This window comes from Apaloderma vittatum, unplaced genomic scaffold (genome assembly GCF_000703405.1).
Source record: "Apaloderma vittatum isolate BGI_N311 unplaced genomic scaffold, ASM70340v1 scaffold43035, whole genome shotgun sequence".
NCBI lineage: Eukaryota > Metazoa > Chordata > Aves > Trogoniformes > Trogonidae > Apaloderma > Apaloderma vittatum.
Window position 1 is genome coordinate 15,188 of NW_009716157.1, and position 20,398 is coordinate 35,585.

Genomic DNA, 20,398 nt, shown 5'->3' on the forward strand with positions numbered 1-20,398 from the left:
CAACAGCTATGCACTGAACCAATATTGCTTGAGCAAAAGTACAGGAGTGGACCTATTTCTCTGTGTTGGAGAATGTGATATGTGGCTGCACAGGAGAGCTTTTGTGTCACATTTCACAGAATCACAGAATCACAGAATGTCAGGGGTTGGAAGGGACCTCAAAAGATCATCTAGTCCAGCCCCCCTGCCAGAGCAGGATCACCCACAGTAGGTCACACAGGAACACGTCCAGGCAGATGTTTCATCTGTGGTACACGTCTTGTGGACTGTTCTGCTGGACTCTTTATAAAAGATAGATCTTCTAAACATAGGAATATACTAGGCTGTTGGTATTTTCTTGCAATAACTGAATTTTCAAAGTGGTGTTTAAAAAAAAAAAAGGTCAATATTTTTCTTACAGATGACAGAAAACAGCTATGGGCCAGAATTCAGGCAATCCTGCAAGAAATCATCCCTTCCTCAAATAGAGAAGGAGAAAAAATAAGAGAATGCAGGGTTTTGGTCTGGGTGGGTTTTGGTTTGCTTGGGAAAGGGATGTCCTTCCACATAAGTTTTTCTTCCTGGGTGTCAAATAATAAAGTTAGAGGGAATTTTTTTTTTCTGCTATGAGGCTGTTTTGTGGGTTTTTTTCTGCCTTGAGGCTGGTTTGGGGGAATATTGAAGACTGTTCAGTTGCCACTCAGTCTGTCCCCTACAAACGATTTCAGGATTTGGCCAATAGTTGTTGCACAGATACAGTATTTGTCAGGGCTTTGACTCTATTAAGAGGCAAAGAATAACATATGATTGTTTATTATTATTTTATACTTCTTCTGTCAAACAAGAAAATAGCCCTTTTCTTCAAACAGAGGTAAAACAAAGAGAGTAACAAGAGTTCAAAGACATTGTGGAATAAATATGTTATGCCTCCACTCCAGTTATAAACTGTGTCAGCTGTAAGTTTGCAGCACAGTAAGAAGCATGCCTGGCTCAGAGAAGTGACGGGGAGAAATGACAAATGACCCTGTACCCTGAGGGTGAGGAGAAGATGGGCTCTCCAGCTCTCCCTGGGCAGAGCTGTCAGTGAGGTGACTGCAGCCCTGAGGCAGAGGTGAATTAGCTTGCAAAATCATCCACATGCACTCATTCAGGGCTAGCAGCAGCTTCGTGGAAGCCTTGGGCCTCTGCGGGAACAGCTGAGTGCTTCTGTGCCATTCCGGTTCCCATTTAATGAAATTGTTGCCAACTGCCTTTTCTTTGCCCTTCTGTGGTGCCTTTGGTCTCTCCTCTTGCTCACGCAGGAGATTGGGGTTTAGAGAGCAGCTCCACCTGGCTGGATGTCATATACCCTCTTCTAGTGTGACACCTTAGGTGACTGTCTACCTTCCCTAAGCCCCAGGCATTGAGTTACTGGTCTAATTCTCTCCCCCTCAGTTTGGTGAGTCCATACGCAACAGCACTGAGGTCTCTCCTGTGCTTATCAGTCGGGTGGTGATCACTGCCTGTGCTTTTCTCAGAGCTTTCCTGACCAGCTCACCACCGTCAGGCATGCAGCTGTGTGATTAGCAGTTGCTGATCAACTCCAGTTTTTCAAGGTTAATGAAGAAAGGTAAAGTAGAAAAAAAAATTGTATGCTAATTTAAAGGTAAGTGATTGCTTGTTTATTTAGAAATAAGGACTTTTTAATCTGTGCTGCTAAACAAATAGAGTTAAAATGGTGAGATGGTATGTGGTGTGCTGTCATTTAGTGGGCTGTTATGTAAAGGTTTTAATGCCTTTTCTTGTCTGTCTGCTCAGGAATACCACGCGTCTGGCAAAATTTTTAGAAGGCTCAAGGCATTAAAGAAAGCTCAGCTAAATAAAGGAGGGTTAACGTGACATTGCAGTTACTTAATCCTGTATTGTCCTGCCATGTGACTGCAGGGATACTGAGGCGCAGCGTTTCTTTTGCCTGGTGCATAGACTGTGCTTTTCCTGTCATCTTCCAGGATCAGTTGCTTTGTTAAATTTGCCATGAGGAGGGGACAGAGGGGAAACAAACTTTTTACAGCAAGGCTTCAAGGCACGGTGACATTTCCAAGGCACAGTGACAGCCTCACAGGATGAAGAATGAATCAAAGGCAGCTCTTGGACTGGTACCAGAATCGTGGAGAACTACGCTCTTAAGGTCAGCTACTCAAAATGAACTGGAAGCATCTGGATTTATTCAGGATAGTTAATCAACTGTATGTTTGACCTTTGCCTATTAAGTTAGTCTTCAAAGCAGCAAGCTGAAGCCGGAAAATTCATGTCAAATGTTTTGCATGTCAAATGTATTGTATAGACAGTGAGCAACTCACCACTTTCTTGCACAGTTTACAGTTTTAATTGCAAAGCCTCTTTCACCTTGCAAATGAAGATCCTGACATAGTAAAGCTGTTAGCAAGAGATGGATGTAAACAGCTTCCAGTTTTACCTCTCATTTGGAACAGAACTGTGATATGTAGATATGCCAGATCTGGTTTTGAAGCAATTTCCGAAATAATCCATGGACTTTCAGTAAGCTGCTTTTTTTTGCTAAGTTTATCACACTGTCCATTATGTGCAGGATTGCATGTTCATACAGAATTATTTCATTTACAAACCTTATTGGGACAACTTGTTAGATGGGGAAGTGATTAGCCTATAGACTATGACAACAGGATATGTGAACGGAGGAAGTTTTGGAAAGCACCGCTATTCCAGGTGGCATCGTGAGGACAGCGGAGAAGACAATGGGCAACTGGAGTGCTATGCAGGAGACGAGGAGGGCAGGCAGCACAGGCTGACCCCATTTGAGAAAGTAATGCAGGACATGTCCCAGAATGAAAAAGTGGTGAAAGAATTAACCCTGGGAAAGAGAATTGGCTTCTATCGAGTCAGAGGAGAAATAGGAAGTGGGAATTTCTCTCAAGTGAAGCTTGGAATTCATTCCCTAACCAAAGGTAGGAAATGCTTGTGGGTCACCAGCATGCTGAGCACCCTAGTTCTGTATATATTCTGTGTGTATTTCTTCTGTGGAAAGAAAGATGCTCTCTGAACCTTTTCTGTTGTTGTTGAGTGAATTATAGATGGGGTCACAGATAAATGCTTGGGTTTGGATAAGGCTTTAAAGAAACCAGGAACATTTTCTCTAGATGGCAGGTAGTACAGGAAAAGTTAATCTCTGCACTTCATGGAGTTAACATATCTCATCCTGTGGCTCAAACAGGAATTTTGCTGAGAAATCGTATGCCTGCTTTACTGACTGAGTTGCAGGTGATTCTTCAGTGTAGAAAGCTGGGACAAGGCAATAGGTGTGGCCTGAGCAGGTGCAGGGAAACGAGCTCCGGTACAGCCAACACAGGGTTAGTGTTGAATTTTCAGTTCATTTTTTTTTTTTAAGTACAGAAAAACATCCCACATGTTGCTTCTAGGAAGAACGAGAAAGTCTAGGTAACTGCAGCGAACACTTCAGTTATAGGTGTAACTAAGAACTTGTCTTCATCTGTCCTCTTATCATGTTGTTGTTGGCTGCAAAGAAGATGGAGACTTCCTTTTTATGAGGGGTTGCATGGAAAAGGCAAGGGGTAATGGATACAAATTACTCCTGGGGAGAATCCAGTTGGACACAGAAGGAAAATTTTTCACGAGAACAGTCACCCATTGGGAATAATCTCCCAGGGCAAGTGGTACGTTCCCCAGCACAGGACGCTTTTAAGATTCAGCTGGATAGGGTGCTGGGCCATCTTACTGTGATTTTGCCAAGAAGAGTTATACCAGCTGATCCTGGTAGAAGCTAGTCAGGTTCTTTTTCACCAGAAATATCTCAAATGTTTTATCTTCAATGTGTTAGCAGCTTTTCTGGTTTAAGTGTTCACTGGGCAAGGAGTTCATTTCTTGATACTAAATGTGAAACTTGTCAGGGATTAATAGTTTTCTCTGAATCTTTGCACACTACTGTCTTGGCTTTTTCTCATAGTCATTTTTTTCCAATTTGATTGACTCTCTTTCCAATCATCTTACAGATGAGAGAATAGCACACACCTCAAAGCCTTCATGCCATATTATCTGTTGTTATCTTCACTAACCATCTCTTTCAGGCCAGGCTGCAGAGGTTTGAAAGCTCACAATTATTCCTCACGTGCAGAAGTTGTTGTGCTGGGAATCAAAGTAGGGAACAGACAACATTTATTTTTTCCAAATTTAAGCCTGCCTATGCCTGAGGGTTGTCTTAAGTGGGTGCAGATTTTTTGGTTTTACTTGTTTCAGAAAAGTATCTCTGTTCTACTTGGCCCACAGCATGTTATTTCCTCTTCTGTTCTGTGATGATTTTTCTTCCAGAGAAAACTGCCTTGTGCTTACTGTTGGAGGAGACGCTACTCCTGTACTGGAACAGGGGGAATGTTAATGAAAGGAAGTTGGAAATTTGATCTGGATGAACCTTTTACCTGTTGAACCTACTTAGGAGACAGGTTACTTTAGCATTTGAATAGAGCTGATGATTGAAAAGATTTGAACTTCAGTGAATACCACATGCTTGGACAAACTAATTACCAAAACCATAGAATTTTTTTCTTGAAAAGGTTCTTTTTCGCCAGAAATGTCTCAAATGTTTTTTTCTTTGGTAGTAGATTTTCTGGTTAAAATGTTCATTAGGAAAGGAATTCATTTCTTGATACTAAGTTTGCAACTGTCAGGAGGAAGGAAGGATGAAGTATAAACATCTTCTGACTTATTCCTGCCTGTGAGCTTATCTGTCCTCATAAAATACGGTATGTGGGTAGGAGAATAGGAATATGCACGCACGTGCACACACTCACTCACGTGCACACACTCATGCACATGCACACACACACACACACACCCCCTACACCCCATCCACAAAGAGCATTCTGTTTTTTCCAGTGGATGCACATTATGTTGGTAATGATGGTCCTGCACAGTGCTAATGAGCACAAGTCTGGGCTTTGCTGGTTGTATAAATACAAAGGCTTCATTATTAGTGCTGTTTGGGTCCCTGTGGTGGGAGGAGGTTTATGTGCCGGGAGTGCTGTTCAGCGCTTGTCATAGTGTCAAGTTCAAAGTATGGTCTTTCTCCTTACGTGTCACCCTGTGTTAAAAAAGGAAACAATTTCTTTCTTACTAAGATGAGCTTTTGTAATAAATACATGTGTGTGCTCTTCTGTAGCCCCTCTGTTGCAGCAGGATACATGAAAGAAATTTTCTAGACGGAGAGGAAAACACTGCAGGATCGCACTGGATGAAGCAGCTTTGTTTCTCACACAAGGGCAGCCTTGGTTGCTTAGAGGATACAAGAAAATTTTTGGTACCGTGACATGTATTGGGTTATCCAGGAGTATTGTCCACTTCATTAACCTGAATTTTGGCACATTTTCTGTGGAGACCTGAAGAGTTGCTTGCTACTGACTGTTAGGTTCCTAAGCTCTGTGCAACTGTTATTTTACATACCTTCTAGCTGTTGAATGCAGTGGGAGAGCACAGCTGAAGAGATGCAGTTAAGAGTATCCAAAATTTACAGCTAGTAAAAAGCCAGTGAAACAGTTGCAAAGGCAGGCATGTCCAGTCACTAGTTTGCTTTTTCTAAGGAATTTTAACTTGTTTCTCTTTCCTTTTGCCATCAGTATACCACTTCTTCCTGAAACTATTTCTCAACCTTTTCCTAACTTCTCCTACAAAGATTTCAGCTAGCTCTTTTCAAACCTCAGGATACAACTGGCATAGTCAGTCAAAATCTCTTGCTACTCAGCTTTTGTATTTTTGGCAAACAGGCTGACTGCTAAAACTGTCCTTCTGTTCAGCACTGCTGCCATGCAAGGGTAATACAGGATTTGTAAACCAAGCAGAGGGAATGAGTTTAATAAAGAAAAGAAAGGTGATGTGTTTTTTCCCCACTTCAGGTGCATCGGTTTTCTTTGCATATCATGCATATGCAACTGCAATGATGTAGATTTAAAGGAGCTTGGTCCTGATTTATGGTGGTGTGTGAACAGAATCAGGACCTTCAGTTGTAAACCTTCTTTTTTTTTTTTCTTTTGTTTTTCTCCCCTTTTGTTTTAAAACATTGCAAAAAAACTGACCAGGAGGAACAGTAAACTCCAGAGCAAAAGGAAAGGGAAGAAATTTAACCAAGAAGACTTTGGTTTTTTTTAAAAAAAAAAAGCCCAAATGACCCCAGTCTTTATAAATCAAGATGTAATGATGCAAGTCTGTAGTTAAGATTGTAAGAATTGTTATCCCTGTGGTATCTAAGCATTTAGCTGTGCAAAAGTTACCTATTGCAAGCTGATGCTTTTTCCTCTTGGTTTAGGTGATCAGTGCCCACATGACAGGGGTTTTAGCCCTTCACCCCGAGGTCAGCAGTCAGCGCTCTGCCAGCATCCGTGTCCTGTGCTGTTACTATTCAGTAGCTGCGTTTCCTCCCAATTTTCCAGGCTACCATCAGCACCACGCAGTGGGTGGAACACCCCCGCTAAGGGGCTCACTAGAACAGGTGGAACAGGTCAGAGAGAGGCATGTGGGGAAGAGCACCCTGTACTCCACACAGGCTCCTTCCAGAAGCAGGGACGTCAAGGGATAATTCAGCACCTTTCATGAGAGCCACATCTGCTTGGAATATCTGCTGCAGTTTAGTAGGGAGATCAATTTACGCGTGTATATTAGTAAGAAAGGTAAACATACCAACAGGGAGTTTTCTTGATCTGTACAGATATATGTATCCCTAACACTTCCTTTAGATATGTTGAAATACTAAAATTGAATTCAGTAACTCTGTAACATTAAGCAATAACATTTTAAATGCTTTTATACTAGAATATGTGAACAAATCTAATAGCATTTTCTTCTCTTAAAGCCATAAGTAAACAATGCTTTTTTGTTTTTTTATTTACTGGAAAACAAGGTGAAGTGGTTTTTCTGAAAGATTCACTAAAAGTGATTAATTGTTAAGAAAGCTGTTAATGTTTGACTAAGATGTTCTTCGGGGAGAAAAAAAAAAAATTTCTTCCTCCCAGGAAGAAGCAGTTATTTTTATTGCTGTGATCCAGTCTAATTTTGCCGTCCTGATAAGTTGTACAAAGCCATTGTAAACCTATTTTAACCAGACTAATCCTTCAAATACCAGCCTTATTCAGGATAGTCAAGACAGAAGCCATAGCCTACTAGTTAATACAGAAATATCAGGGCAATTGCGATTCACCTATTCATAGCGCTCTGGGCTGCTCTTGTAGTGCAGCTGCAAATGTGTATCTGTTCTGTGGCCCTTGGTTATGCTACAGAAATGTGTAGAACTTAACTGGAGATTTGCATTACCAGAGAAGTGTAAGACAGGTACATTTGCTGCCTTACAGGATCCCTGTCACTTTTTCTCATTCACTGGGGTTTTTTTTCCCCTTCCTCAGAGTAAAATCCATGTGATGTGGATTCATGGCCCACTGTGGCATACAGGCATAAAAAATGTAACTTTTCCTGTATTCTGTACAGTACCAGGAACTACTCATACATGAACATGTTGGAAAAACTGTCACAGCTATCCTGAGAAAGACAGACCTTTACAACAATGACTTTAACTGGGAATTTGTCGGGGCATGGGAAGAGTTCTGTAAGTCTCACCAACTTAAGAACACCTCTCCATAATAAACTTGCAGGGTTATAGCCAGAGCTCCTGAATTACCCCCAAATTTGTCTGCCTGCTCTGAAGCAAAGCACCTAAATTTGACACCCCTGTTAGTCTGCAAGTATCAGGCTGAGGCTTAGTCCATCTGAAGAACACCGAGCTAGGGACGAAAGCGCAGACCTTCTTTACTAGCACTGGACGCCGAAAGCAGATGCTGGAAGCGTGGGCGTCAGACACATATTGGTCCGAGAGCAGCGGAACACACTAAGAGCGCAAATGATTTGATTAGCCCTCGCGATACTCCACCAGCCTTCAGCCACCTCAGCAGAGAACAAGATGCCATAGTTGAAAAGGAGCATGGGGATGTGTGAAAGACTGCAGGGCTCAGTACACCTATGCAGCTTAGCTTATACTGAGCCCAAGTGAAATTTTATTGCGCTGCTATAACCAAGCGTTGTTGTAAGTAGTTCTCACTGCTTGTACCTATTGCACTAACAAAAAAAAAGCATTTTTCTTTTCAGAGAAAGTTGCAATTAAGATTTTGGACAAGACAAAGCTAGACCGGAAGACTCAACGTTTGCTTTCTCGTGAGATATCCAGCATGGAAAAACTGCACCACCCAAATATCATCAGACTATATGAAGTAGTAGAGACGCTCTCAAAACTGCACCTGGTGATGGAGTATGCAGGAGGTGGGGAGCTCTTCACTAAAATCAGTACAGAAGGGAAGCTGTTAGAAACGGAGTGTAAAATAATCTTCTCCCAGATTGTGTCTGCTGTGAAGCACATGGTAAGTTGCTCTTCTTCCACAGGCATGTTGCCACTCGTTACTTTAGCAGATTTTGTGGATGTAGCTTTTCATTTTTGGCTAATAGGTTTACTATTACCAAGATTGCAGGCCCACGTTTCTGAGGCACAAAACAGCTAGAGAAGAGCCATCTTAAAGGTATGGGAGAGAGCTTTCACATCCACCTCAAGTTATTGCCTCTCTGTTAACAGCTTTTGGGAGGAGACTGAACTGGGAACGCCTGGTGGGTGGAACCATCCCTTTAGCAAGTGTTCTCCTCTCTTCTTTCAGTTGCTGCAGGCACCAGCTAACAAAGCCTCATTTCTTCCCTCCGGCTATTTCAAAACATGGGATCAGTCACTCTTCCGCTAGAAGGAAGTGTTCCAGAGAGGCTTGTTAGGTGTGGCAAACAGCCAGCTTACTGTTTAGTGAACCTGTGAGACTGGCGCTTAAGAGAGTTAATTCCTGGCCCTTGCTTGGCACAAACCTGTGAAGTTAACACCCAGCAAGTCACTTCCCCTCGGTATTGCAACTGGATTTAGGAACTTTGTAGAGCCCAAAGCCCACTGTAAAGGTGTCAAAGAAACAATTAACTACTTCAGTACCATCTCTTTAGAGCCTTGCGTAGTAACTACGGGTACTTCAAACAGCGTAAGATCACAGCCAGGCTGTTCTGCTAGTTTGAGAAGCAGTATTTGTTAATGTCGGCTCAGGGTGCCCTCCGGTGGCTCGTATGCTCCTGCCACGTAACAGCCTCACGTGGTCAAAAGTAATGCAGTTGCCAGGTCATACATCTAGAAACTGCATTGCAAACTGCTCGTGGCATATATAAACAGTATGCATTTTTTATATATTTTAACAAAATGATCATACGTCCTCTAAGTAATGGATTGGCTTTAACATCTTTTCCATAGGACAGATGTTCAGCAGCTACTGAAACTAACTTCATGTTTTTTAACGTTAAACCCAGACTACCAAGCTGGCCAATCAGAGTTCCACAAAACATTTCACTTTTGCTAAGCCAGCAAATCCATGCTACTTAAAGTCCATAGAACGGAAAATCCCTGCCTGTTATTGATGGCAGTTTAAAAATCTTAGGATGACGGAATTTTTCCTTATTGGCCCCAGATACCGCACCCTGCTACTTCAAAGGGTAGGGCAGAGAGTGCTCAAACACGTACATCCTAGTTATTTCAAAGAGGAAGCTAAACCCTTACCTAATTAAGTCAGGTGTACTGCCACTAAGCAGAGCAAATTGAGTTTGAGGACTTGGCTACTACTGCCATTTCCAAGGGGAAAAAAGTACAAATTACAATGTATGTAATTATTTTATACTCCTAAAATTAAAAGACACCTGCTGCTGCAGCAACACAAAATACCACAAGGCACAAGTCTCTTATCCTTTTCACCTGCCACTGTCTGTTCCTCATAGGACATTAGATCACACAACAGAAATGTAGCAACTTTTCTTTATGTTCACTTGGTGAACTAAATGCTTTCCATGAGCTTACAATATATACAAAAATGAAACTACTTAAAAATAAATTACTTTTTTGTTACTTACATCATTACAGAAATGTAGCAACTGCAAATGCAAGTGTTCTGAACCCTGAAAAAATAGATTTTGCACATGAAGATATCTAATCTTTTAGTATTAAACATGACACTACCACAAATTCTCTTCATGAAAATAGCTGGTATTAGTTAAGAAGTTGATATTTTTGTATCTGTAGAGAACCAGGTTAAATATGTTTAAATACTTTAACTTTTCAATTTAATTGGAACACTTATTTCTGACTTTGTCCAAGATAACTGCCTTTCTCCTGTGTGGTAATTAATCAATCAAGGGTAGTGTCTGGAGAACTTTCCTGTGAATAAGCTAATATCATATATTCCATCTTCTTCTGCAGCATGAGAATAACATCATTCACAGAGACCTGAAAGCAGAAAATGTCTTCTACACCAGTAACACCTGTGTTAAGGTGGGAGACTTTGGATTCAGCACAATAAGTAAAAGAGATGAAACTTTAAATACTTTCTGCGGCTCTCCTCCTTACGCTGCCCCCGAACTCTTCCGAGATGAAAACTATGTTGGCATTTATGTAGACATATGGGCACTGGGAATCCTGTTATACTTCATGACAACAGGTATCATGCCCTTTCGGGCAGACACAGTGGCCAAACTGAAAAAGTGCATTCTTGAAGGGACATACAGTTTGCCTCCCTGCCTCTCAGAAACTTGCCAGAAACTGATAAAAGGGGTCCTTCAGCCAGTACCAACTGAACGATACTCCGTCAAACTTATCATGAACAGTGAATGGATGCAAGGAATACAGTACCCCAAACCTTTACATCCATTTAAACTGGATCCAAGGTATTTATCAGAGGTCAGTACACTCAGAGAGGAGGAACTTGAAGTGAAAAAAATCCTAGAAGATCTGGGAATCACAGAAGAGCATATTCAAAATAACCAGGGGAGAGATGCACGCAGCTCAATAACAGGGATCTACAGAATCATTTTGCACAAGGTACAGAAGAAAAGGGCACTTGAATGTGTTCCTATCATGTCCCATCCAGAGCCCAAAGAACAGGACTTGAGGAGGGGGATCTGTTCTTACAGCGGGATGAAGCACACATCCAAGCTGTGTTCTCTTCTATAAAGTGCACTGCAGGCTTTATACGTGGCCCATTTAACCAAGGGTTTTATTCACTTTTCACAAGTACTGGTGTTACATTTTTTTTTGGTAATTTTTGAATAAACCAAAAATGCCTCATCTCCTTTGCATTTCTCAAGTCTCAGCAAAGCACTCAAACACAGAGCCATCATGCATTTTGTCCCTTGTTCAAGAAAGATGGTATAGCCAGTACAAGAACCCCAGTAAGTCCAACAGGTAAGGGGAGCATTAGTGGAGGTGATCTTTTCGTAAAAATCAAATAGTATTGTATGTAACACACTTGGGAGACTCTCGGTCTGGGTACACACTAGCTAGCTTCTTGAAAAGTTGTGCTTCGGCTTGACACAGCTTCACTACTGCAAACCAAGATGGTTTTTGCAGAGAACAATTTAAGCAGAAACCAGGCCACGATCTAAACAACCACAAATTCTTTAAAACTTCTTCAGCAAGTTAAACACACATGTAGCAGAGCTGCTTCCCCACCGCTAATTTTATTTAAAGAAACAGCCAGGCTGCTCTTGACCGCAGTTCCTAATTTGTCACAATTCAGAAAGACAAATTAGGGTTAACTGCTGTAACTCTGCATGTGTAGTTGCAATTCCTAGTGGGTAACTGAGTTAGCACCTAACCTGACACCTTCTATTACACGCACAATTCTGGCAGGTCTAGAACTGCCTGGACTTCTGTTGCACTCCAATGATTTAAATACATTCCAAACCTCATGTAGTTTTAAAACTCTTGTTTTAGCAGTAAGCTGAATGCAACCAGTAATGAAACTTGCTTATATATTATTACAGGCTTGTGCTAACTCCTGCCATACTGCCTGGGCAAAGGCTGGCACAAAGTCGATTACAACACTCTTGCCACTGCAAGTTTAAAAGTTGGATAGCCTGACAAGTCCAATTGCTGTGGGCATCACTAAGATGTAGATACTCAAATTTCCAGCTCTAAGTGCTTGTTTTATACTTTAGTCTTCAACACCATCAGCTCCAATGCAAATGGTGGAAGGGGGGAGTATCTGTCCTCTGAACAGGCATAGCTGACATGCCCAAGCTATAAAAGGTAAACTAACAAAAGGTTTAGAGAGGTATAGTTGGTGCTTTTAAATTTAAGGGCAGGATGCATTATCTGTTATGTGGACCGGTATTATGTGGACTAATATAGATGATCAGTTGATGTTAGAAAAGAGTAATGTCAACAAGCAATGGAATGACTCTGAAAAGCCACTCATGGGAAACTGGACTCAGTGAGGCTCAGGTAAGGACAAGGCAAGAACCAATTCCCCTTTCATTTTTTCTGAGGGGCTTAAAACAATGCCATCTTTCATAAGATGGTAATAAAGATGAATAAAGGTGACAAGGTAGGAATTAACTCCTCCACTCAAAGTTTCCATATGAAAGCGTATTACTTTGAAACACCTGAAATAACAGCTTTGTGCCAGCCTAAGCAACTCTTTCTTTCCACTTTTGTAGTGGAATGGAATGACAGAAGAAACATCCAGAAGGTCCACACAGCTTGTGAACCCCCTCAGGTTTTCACAGAGCCAGTTTCCTCTTTCTTTCCTGTTAAAGAAAAAAAAATGCTTCCTGAAAACCCAACAAGTCAGCACTACTCCAACAGGTTTCAAGTATCTCAAACTTTATTTTAATAAAGGATCAGCCTCACAGACTGTGAGGTCCCTGTGGTTAAGTTTGCGCCAGTAGCTCACTTCTTGGCTTGTCCACTGCCAGCAATGGACTTTGTTCCATGGCAATTTGCTTTTCTGGTGCTATGATAAAGTTTCATGAGGGCAACCTAAACCAAAATGCTTGCAAACACTATCGCCATGCATCATTGCTCCATCATTTTCAGCAGAACAAACAGATTAGTATTCAGCAATTTATAATAAACAACTATTTTACCAAGGCTTGACTGTACAAACACAGCAAGTTGTCAAATCCTAGTAAATCACAGATAATACAAACACTTCATTACACACAAAAAAATTGTAATTTAACAGACAAATATTTTTGCTACTTTATATTAGATAATGTAGCTTTGTAGAATTAGCAAAGAAATAAATTCAACAAAACTTCATTCTGTACATTACCTCAAGTATATATTACAAGCTTACAAGGCTCATGTCATAGTTCATTTCCAATCTGGGCATTAAAAATCTACCAGAATGGACTCCCCATTAGCACTTTATATCTACCACTTGTAAAATGGATAGCTTTTAGCTTGCATGTTGGGACAAAAAAAAAAAAAAAAAACAACAACAAAAAAAAGAGACCCCACTCTTACAATATTACCAATAGTGAGAAGGACTTCAAAGCACAAAGCCAAATTCAAAGTTAAGAAATAGTCTTTCAGATATGTATTATATAGGGAATAACGAGAGGCCAGAGCTCAGACAAAGTGATCTTCCTCCCTTGCTTCATTTGCCAGTTAGAACAGCTCAGTAATATCTAAGAGCTTTATTTGAAAATTCCGCTGCCTTAGATACTTCTACTAAACAATCCTGGAAAGTGCCAAATTACTGAAATCATTTCTGAAGAAGAAATAAATTACTACCCCCCTTCTTTTTTCCTCTTTCCTCCCAGGCTGCTGTAATTTATAATGCAGGTATAAAGCACATAATATGGATGTTAGGAGGAATTATGCAGTAACTAACACAGCGGGTCACAGAATATCTTGGAATAAAGCCACTTGTCAGTCTAGCTATCATTGATCCAGTCTCTTGACAGGGGAGAGAGCCTCTATTCCAGCAAGAAATGTTACTTGGTTTTATACCTTTCCCAAAGCAATGGGGTGATAGGAGGTAGGCTGGGAGAAGAAAGAGAAGGTGATAAAGAGAAAAAGAACTGCAGTATTCAGAAGACTGAATGCTTCCTGTCAAGGCACTGAGAACCCTAACATTAAAAGCTGGGACTATTTTGCCACACACTTGAGTACAAGTAAAAGTTAAAGTGTAGGTTTCAAGTAATTTTACATAGAAAGAACAAGCAGAAGATTTTTCCCCCTATGTAGGTAGACCTTGTAATAGACTACAGCTACTACTCAGCAATTAGAAAAATTCAGACATATTAAGAAATCAACATATCCCCTGGCAAGTCCCGTCATCCCCATTATATTCATGATCTTAGTGTTCTGAAAATACTACAAATATCAGCACACCATAGTACGACAAATATTTTCAAGGAGCGTGAACAGCTTTTCTGTGCTCCAGTGAAGTACTACTGTATACTGAAACTTTAGTATGACTGCAAACCCTTTTCTCTCTCTCAGCCTACCCTCACACCTCGTTCCACTCCCCACCTCACAGAGGTATCTTAATGCTCCCCATTGGAAATGGCAACAGTAACGCCTTCAGATTCTGTTGTTGCAGGGATTCTTGGCACTTTCTTAGCAGGGCTTGGGATGTGCTAAGAAGAAGGGAAAAAAACATTAAATACAGTTTTCTAGTTCACAGATACGCATACTTTATGGCTATTCCAACTCTCAAACAACATTCACACCACTGGACGGCTTGGTCTTAAGTCAATTGCATTGGTCATGCTTCATGCAAGCTTATCAGCCAGTCTGTTCTTGTTCCACTCTTGTGCAGTTTCATTCTTGTTATGATGAAATGTTCTTTTTAAATCCCACTTTTTTTTTTTTTTTTTTTTACTTCTGGCTTATATGTTACATAACATTAACAAAGTATTTACTGTAACTTGTTAAATGACTTCCTCTTAACATACGTGCACATGCCAAGACAAACACATAAACCCCATTCCACCATTTACATCAAACTTTAAAAGAGTGCTGAGTGTTCACCTCATGAACAACGCCTGGGTGGACAACTCCAACTCCTGCCTCCAGAGGTCCATCACCCATGAGTGGGCGCCGTGCGTAAGTTCTCCTGTGTTTTTCATCCACGCGCACCAGGTACCACGTTCCCTCAAAGAGATCTTCTACCGAACACTGCGGAATATAGTTGGCTGTAAAAGAGCCAGTAACACTCTGTTAGTCAGTTTGTAGCAAGAGATTTACACAATAGAGGCTTTTGCAGTCTGGACGCAGTAAGACAGAAAGAACAAGTCTGCATTTTCATTTCAGCCATATTGGGCCAATGAACATTACTCAGAAGTAGAAAGGGTTGGACATCTTCATTCTACACCTTAGTTGTTTAAAGTCAGGTGAAATAAGTGATGAGGATTTTGCTCTAAGACTAGGAACAACGTACATTTATGAAGTTCTTACCCAAATGGTGTGTTTCCTGTCTAATCATCATGTTTTCAGCAAAGACATCAGGTGCAATGCATTTTCTTGAGTCAAGTCTTGTTTTGAGATCAGAAAGGCTTGCGGTTATTTTGTCCAAAGCAGAACCTACAACATAAAACCATCATGTACAGTGGCACCAGTGTCGAGAACTGCACGCTCACATATTAACATTACAAGCCCATTAAAAATATTTTGCATCACAGAAGCTAAATTTTAAGTCATTTAATAATATTCCCAATCAGCTAAAATGAGTTTGAAAATTATTATTTATTTGCCCAAGGAGACAGATAAACACTCGTTGGGCTGGAACATCTTCAGTTTAGCATTACTGTCATTAGGCATTGCTCTTCAGGTTTACCTATGCCAGCGGGTAGTGTAACCAGACATTTAGGGGTGAGATAGGCACAGGAGTAAATTAAGGTCTCTTCCTTTCACTCACCAGGAGTGGCATCCTGCGTAACTCTGACGGAATACAGTGTAGCAGCAAAACCAGAGCCATAGGAGAACACACTGATTCTCTGTCCTGCGAGCTGCTCTGGAGAGTACCTGCAAACCAATCAGCAGTTGTTTAAAGTGAGAATTAAGTCAAGGTGCTCATTTTAAATAACTAGGAAGTGCAGCTAGCCTAGAAGCAGCAGCCAGCAAATTATAATGACTACAACACACACTGAGCATGCTATGTGCATAAATGAGACTTTAAAGAAACCCACAATTACAAACACTGCTACTATATGACAAGTTCCAAAGCCACCCAGGCAAAAAACAGAGCAACAAAATGCACAGAATATTATCTAGAAGGCAGTTTTCTTTAAGTGACTTAAAGCCTAAAATGAACAGCCACCTCTTGGAAGGCAAAATAAGAACAGAGAAAAAAAGGATCCAATGGTTTAATTGAAATTAAGTATGATTTTGTAAAAGTCTATCATTGCAAGAACGAATAAAAATAAAGTTGTTAAGTAAATACTAATTTAATTTAGCTTTGTCTCCTCTATTTCACGGCAATAAGCATTCTGACTCTTTTTACCACTGCAATGGAGTTTTGGTTGTATTTTGTCATGGGTGGGAAGAAGGCTGAGGCTGGGAAAAGGCATCACATTACAAATACGATCCTACTCTGGAAGGTAGTAAACAGCTCCTTCAGATCAGCTTCCAATTTTGCATCTGCTTGTCACTTTAACTCTGTGCAGAATTTAGTTTTTCTGCTTAAGGCAATCTGGTAAGAAAAGGTTTGCTACAAAGGACTTTCTAAACCAAAAAAACCTTTTAAAACCTTACATAAAAGAGCTATAATTTTTTCCAGTTTTATGCTTACTGGGCTAGAAGAGAGGCAAGGCAACCATAGACTGAAGGGGTATACATATTTCCATTCTGATTGGACACAAGTAATGAAGCTTTGGTTTTCTGATTGAAGAGTTCTGCACTAGCTTTCATAAAAGCTTTCTCCACATCTCTGTCAAAATACGTATCTTCAAGTTTTACATCCCTATTGAAAAAAAATAAAATTCAGAAACGGTTACTAAAATAGTAGAAAGCAAAATCCCACTTCAGACATGAAACAAATTAAGATTATGTGAATAAGGAAGAATGCAGCCATTCTCACCTGAAAGCTTCCAGACCACTGAAAACACCGTTGGCTGTTTCTGGGGTCTGCTCACTGAGAAAGTCATTGAGCAAGAGCCTAGCCACAGACTTCTGCACCAGCTTACAGTAGGGAGAATGAAAGATCATGAATCCAAAGTCATTCAAGGTGAAACGCCTGTCTGTCCCTTCTGCAAGTGGGAGAAATGTTGTGTTACAACTTACACTTAGTACTCACTTCAACTAGAAAAATAAAATAGGGAGCTGCAGGGTACCAGTTACTGTGACATGTCAGCATACAAGAGACAACTGTAAGACTAACTCCTGCTGTCAAGTTCATTTAAAACACTGCTGCTACTTTCTATTTAAAGATTAGTATCTTACTTATCTTCTGCATCAGTTAACAATGTTCATCCCTCTTCTAGAAGATATAAGCCTTAATAGAATCTCCATATTTCTAACCAGCATTCTGACATAATATATCATTTACTTCACACCTACACTTCTTAATATAAGTGAAACAATTCCTAAATACATGGGGTAAAAAAAACCCCAAACCAGTATCACTACATAACATTTAAATATTAACCTCAATACCTTAAGAGCCTGGGCGAAAGAGGGAATAACATGTTTCTAAATAAGGTATTAAATGTAACACCAACAAAATGTCTGAAGGCCTACTATTTACTAATGATCAGGTACTTCACCACACCAGAACAGAAATAAATCATTTATTAGAGGACATACAAATATTTCAGTCAGCTCAGAACACAGAAACATGAAGAAAGGGACACACACACACACTAGTCTTTAGACTGGATGTTAAAACTTGAAAATACAGTCTCTGGAGTTACACATTCCAACATTTGCCATATCTTGCAATTTCATCAGGTGAGGCTACATACCCTTTTGCCACTGGGCATGGATTTTGTTGCGATAGACAGCATAGCAGCGATCTAATGCACTGAGGTAGCACTGTATAGACAGTTTGCCATCCACTACAGGATATTCAGAGACCATATCCGGTTTATAGAAGTCATAGGCATGCTGCATGTGGGTTCCACGCAGTCCTAATGGACAGAAATCAACAGAAGTTGAGAATCACTTTATTCAGCTGCTCGGTGTCAATTTGAATGCATTACTTAACACACGTGGGGCAACAAGCAGTATCTGGCCCCAGCCAAGCAGGTTTTCACAGCACTTCAGGCTGTTTAGGGGAACATGTCACACAGTTCTCGACAGCTTGTTAAGTACAGTAGGACTGAGCACAGAAATCAGAGAATGTTAGGGTTTGGAAGAGACCTCTAGAGATCACGTAGTCCAACCCCCCTGAAAGAGCAGGATCTCCCTAGGGCAGGCTACACAGGAACGCATCCAAAAGCAAGTCGCAAATTTCACCTTGGAAGTAACCTGCTGTGCTATTCAGCTATACTCTTTGTCAATTTTACTGGAGAAACCCCAAGCAAATGTAAAGGCGCATATACAGCTGTTCCTTCCTGCTGCCTATAACAGGACTTGGCTAAGTTATCCCAGAGCAAGAGGAGATAAAGCACAGTTTCTGATATTAGTGGGAGCATAATTTAGTCCTCCAGCAACATGCTAAAAACAGGGGATAGGCTTCAGAATAGATCCAGTTTTCTGGCTGAATAGCATTTGTTTTCTCACAGGACTAACCTCTCTCAAAAATTAATGGAGCATTTGGACCAACCAGCATAGCAACAGCACCAGCTCCACCTGTTGGCCTAGCATTTCCAGTGGCATACACAGCGATGTCTCCAGCAACAACAAGCGCATAGCGTCCTGTGGAAAAAAAGCACAGAAGCAGTGTTTGGAAACAGCCAAGAATGTAGTATACTCTAATATTCATCAGCAATTTTTGGACTTTGGTTATAGAGGAAATGATCCCAAGATTAAGAGGCTCTTCAGTCCTGAATTTTCTCCTACATTTCACTTCCCTGATAGCCATGGAAATTTACAGGAAGTGACCAGCAATTATTAGCCGTGTCATTATTTTCTGTACTGTCTCTGAACTAGTCGCAAATGCCCAGAGCATGTTAGAAAGAGACTCTGGAAAACAGTTTATCCTCTGAGTTTTATACGGCTAAACACAAACACCATGCTTATAAGGCTGATCACTCAAAACCAGAGGATGACGTAACTGTTTTCCCCCAACAAAAATACCCTGAACTTACCATCCCAAGAACTGGACTCAATCCAATTAATAGCATTGAAAAGAGCAGCAGTGCCTCCATAGCATGCATTGGTGGTGTCGATCCCTTCTACATCCGTATTACCAGACTCTTCAAAAAGCTGCATCAGGACAGTCTTCACAGATTTTGATTTATCAATTATTGTCTCCGTTCCAACTTCCAATCTCCCGATACAATCATAGGAAAGGCTGTTCCTTTCCATGAGCTTCTGAACCACAGTCAGGCAGAGAGAATTGATATCCTCCCGGTCAGAGCAGAACCCCATCTTTGACTGGCCTAGCCCAATGGTGTATTTCCCAGCATCCACACCATCATACTTCTCCAGCTCTGTCTGGTCAACATACTGAGAGGGAAAATATATTTCCAGTGCAACAATTCCCACATCTTTGGGCCAACAGGATTCAGCATTCACTGGAAGAGACCCAGGCATCGTGGCAGATCTTTAAAAAAAGAAACACAAAAAACAAACAAGCACAATCAAAATAAAAAGCTGATTTATTCACATCCATTTTGAGAGGTTTACTTTGATTTTCTGGAGATTCATGGAAAAGAGTAGATCTCAGGTATTCTGCAAGGTCATTTGTAAAAGACTTTGCCTCCAGACAGGCTTCGGTCTGAGCGTACTGTAAGCATCATTAGAAGTTCAACATTTTACATTAAGAAGTACTTTTAAGTGAAAATACAAATCACAGCCCTGGAGATGAACAGATGTAGGTTAAGCCCAAGTTATCTCACTGAAGCAGAACACATGCTTAACAAGTGTTAAGTGCTTGAGAAATCAGTCTCAGTGTTCATTACTCTACTTTTGCTTATACACCATGCCCCCATTTTATACAACCATTGGATGTTTTATTATTAAGTGTTGCTAGCTGAGAACTCGAGTTTAAAATGACTCATTAACAGGAAATCTCTGCCCTGAAACAGGTCAGAAAATTTCAAAATCTGGGGTTTTTTTAAACTGCGTGACCTAAACCTCTCCATTTTGCTTATACTTGCAACAAAAACGGGAGAATTTTTTGGGTGGGATGTTGGTTTTTTGTTTGTTGTAAACATGCTTTGTTTTGGCACTCCTAACACCTAACATCAGGCCAGAAGGAATATCCCACAGTGTGACAGGAAGGCACAGGGAAACCCTGACACAACAAGTTTTCTTATTTTAAGCCCGTATGTTTACAATTACTACACTCAAGGATATACAAGATGGTAGGACACACCAGATCTCCTACTGCTGTTACTCGGACAGTTCTCTTTGCCGACACCCCGAGCACTTGTCCCTTTCGCACCCAAGCCA

At 40.7% G+C, this 20,398-nt stretch overlaps 2 protein-coding genes across 2 annotated transcripts; one reads left to right on the plus strand and one right to left on the minus strand.

The window, feature by feature from the left end:
- Positions 1-1,496: 1,496 nt before the first annotated feature.
- NIM1K (NIM1 serine/threonine protein kinase) lies at positions 1,497-11,059 on the plus strand. The gene is made up of 5 exons (XM_009869418.1): positions 1,497-1,624; positions 1,968-2,146; positions 2,704-2,942; positions 8,134-8,402; positions 10,310-11,059. Exons 2-5 carry the CDS (start codon positions 2,082-2,084, stop codon positions 11,057-11,059), a joined length of 1,323 nt encoding a protein of 440 aa, XP_009867720.1. The 5' UTR covers positions 1,497-1,624; positions 1,968-2,081.
- Positions 11,060-13,080: 2,021 nt separating this feature from the next.
- Positions 13,081-19,543, minus strand: HMGCS1 (3-hydroxy-3-methylglutaryl-CoA synthase 1 (soluble)). The gene is made up of 9 exons (XM_009869419.1): positions 19,090-19,543; positions 18,572-18,697; positions 17,803-17,967; positions 16,920-17,088; positions 16,632-16,802; positions 15,759-15,865; positions 15,299-15,424; positions 14,873-15,036; positions 13,081-14,478 (listed from the first exon to the last, which is right to left on the minus strand). The coding sequence occupies exons 1-9, from the start codon at positions 19,535-19,537 to the stop codon at positions 14,386-14,388; spliced, it is 1,569 nt and encodes a 522-aa protein (XP_009867721.1). The 5' UTR covers positions 19,538-19,543; the 3' UTR covers positions 13,081-14,385.
- Positions 19,544-20,398: the final 855 nt, after the last annotated feature.

Excerpts from the sequence above, each read along its gene's own strand:
- NIM1K (XM_009869418.1), top strand. The coding sequence starts at position 2,082 with ATGAAGAATGAATCAAAGGCAGCTCTTGGACTGGTACCAGAATCGTGG. Across the intron at positions 2,147-2,703 it reads TGGAGAACTACGCTCTTAAG|GTGGCATCGTGAGGACAGCG; the intron begins GTCAGCTACTCA and ends CCGCTATTCCAG. Across the intron at positions 8,403-10,309 it reads TGTCTGCTGTGAAGCACATG|CATGAGAATAACATCATTCA; the intron begins GTAAGTTGCTCT and ends CTTCTTCTGCAG.
- HMGCS1 (XM_009869419.1), bottom strand. The coding sequence starts at position 19,537 with ATGCCTGGGTCTCTTCCAGTGAATGCTGAATCCTGTTGGCCCAAAGAT. Across the intron at positions 18,698-19,089 it reads TGAGTCCAGTTCTTGGGATG|GACGCTATGCGCTTGTTGTT; the intron begins GTAAGTTCAGGG and ends TTTTTTCCACAG. Across the intron at positions 15,425-15,758 it reads TACGCAGGATGCCACTCCTG|GTTCTGCTTTGGACAAAATA; the intron begins GTGAGTGAAAGG and ends TTTATGTTGTAG.